The following is a 1,599-nucleotide window of genomic DNA, read 5'->3' as shown; positions in this document are numbered from 1 at the left end:
GAGCACGGCAGAGCCGTGTGGGTGGTGGGGCCTGGAGCGCTGGGCAGTTGCACCAGGTGATCCTTTTGCAGCACAGTCCCAGGAACCTGTAATTCTGCCAAATTAAAAATGACCACTATATAGCTCCAGGCTGTAAGACTCTCCCTGACTTGCACACCTGTGTTGCCAACTGAGGATTTCTTCGCCTGGGTGAGGCTCAACCTCAAATCAAACACCCAACCTGCGCAGGTGACTCCCGTGGGTCTTCTCCACGGGCACCCACCTCACCCGGCTGTTCTGAACTGCCGGCCCCACTCCTGTGGCAGCTGGGGGCCGCTCTCTAATGTTTTTACCACTTCTGGAAGGAAAACCCTTTAAAAAGTTCATGATGGTTCAAACTAGAGCATGTCAGTGTCATGCCAGGAGTGCTGCTAATGGCAGATCTCTGTCTGGGAGAGAGCCTCTGGCCCGCAGCACAGCCACCTTTCGGATCTTTATATTTTCTTTTCCTTTTATTTCAATCTCTCGCATGTTGGCCCTTTAGAAGCCAGCACAAGGGAAGCGTTCGTGTCCACAGGAGGCTGTACCAAGTGATGAGGCCAGCGCAGAAAAACCACAGGAGCTGGACACCTCTGAACCAGAATGGGACTGGGGCTGCAGTAGTGTGAATCCTACGGCCCAGTTGCAAAGCAAGAAAGAACTGAGCTCTGTGGGTGAAGGCAATGTAGTGGGCCCCCCAAATCTCAGGGCTGATGCCGATAAACGCACTGAAAAGGAGTGCAGCGTGCCAGCAGAGCGTGAGTACTGGCGGAACGACAGCACTATCCTGGAGGCAGAGTCCCTTGAAGCCTGCCTGGGTAAGAGATGGGAGCCAGTGCACAGTGTATTAGAACAACTCATTGTGGGAGAGACAGTACAGTCTGAATCTGTGTTCTAATAATAGGTTATTCTTCCGCTTCTTTGCAGAAATTCCACTTGAGGACATAAAGGAGCTTCCTCGAACTCGGTCTGGTCTCCAGTCCTACAGAAATCACTTGATCATGGAGCTGCTGTGGTTGCAACAAGCTATTGTCAGCCGTAAAAATGTAAGGGCCTAACCCTGCCTCTTCCAAAACAGTGGGTCAGAGCAGTGCCTGTCCACAGCCAGAGCTGTGCCGTCTGTGCTGGGACCGGGGTTGAACGGTGATGGTTCAGTTACACAAGGATTGGATTGGATGATGGCAGTGCCTTCTCCCCCCGCCTCGCCCTTATCTGGAGAAAAAAAACAGGAATGATGAAGGAAAACAGGAGCTGTTTAGATCTGCTTATGAGCTTTGCTCCTGGCCTGCCACAGAGACGTTGCTAGTTCAGTAACTATCCTGTCCGTACAACGCAGCGGTGTATACCTAGGCACCGGCTAGCTTAGTGAGCTGCTATTCGCATTGCTTGAAAGGCGAGACTCGTGCATCTTCTGGACAATTGCAATGATTTGCTGGCTAATCTGCATAGGCAGGTGCTTTCCTACTTCCAGGTCTCTGGGATTTAATCTTTAACACTTGGTTTTCTTTCTCTTGCAGTACTTGATGCTGAAACAGAGGCTGGGGACTCCTGACCCATAGGAGGGCCTTCCTGAGCCAGTGG

General features: G+C 51.8%; 1 protein-coding gene across 1 annotated transcript; it reads left to right on the top strand.

Annotated features, from left to right (window-relative positions):
- Positions 1-523: 523 nt before the first annotated feature.
- Positions 524-1,577, top strand: IQCC (IQ motif containing C; the record flags this gene model as incomplete). The annotated part of the gene is made up of 3 exons (XM_010285954.1): positions 524-836; positions 946-1,064; positions 1,536-1,577. Coding segments are annotated over 3 exons (474 nt in total), but the record flags the coding sequence as incomplete, so codon positions are not given.
- Between the last annotated feature and the right edge of the window lie 22 nt (positions 1,578-1,599).

The sequence above is a fragment of the Phaethon lepturus genome, unplaced genomic scaffold, assembly GCF_000687285.1.
Source record: "Phaethon lepturus isolate BGI_N335 unplaced genomic scaffold, ASM68728v1 scaffold20384, whole genome shotgun sequence".
In the NCBI taxonomy this organism is placed as follows: Eukaryota; Metazoa; Chordata; class Aves; order Phaethontiformes; family Phaethontidae; genus Phaethon; species Phaethon lepturus.
This window is presented reverse-complemented; position numbering and strand designations above follow the sequence as displayed.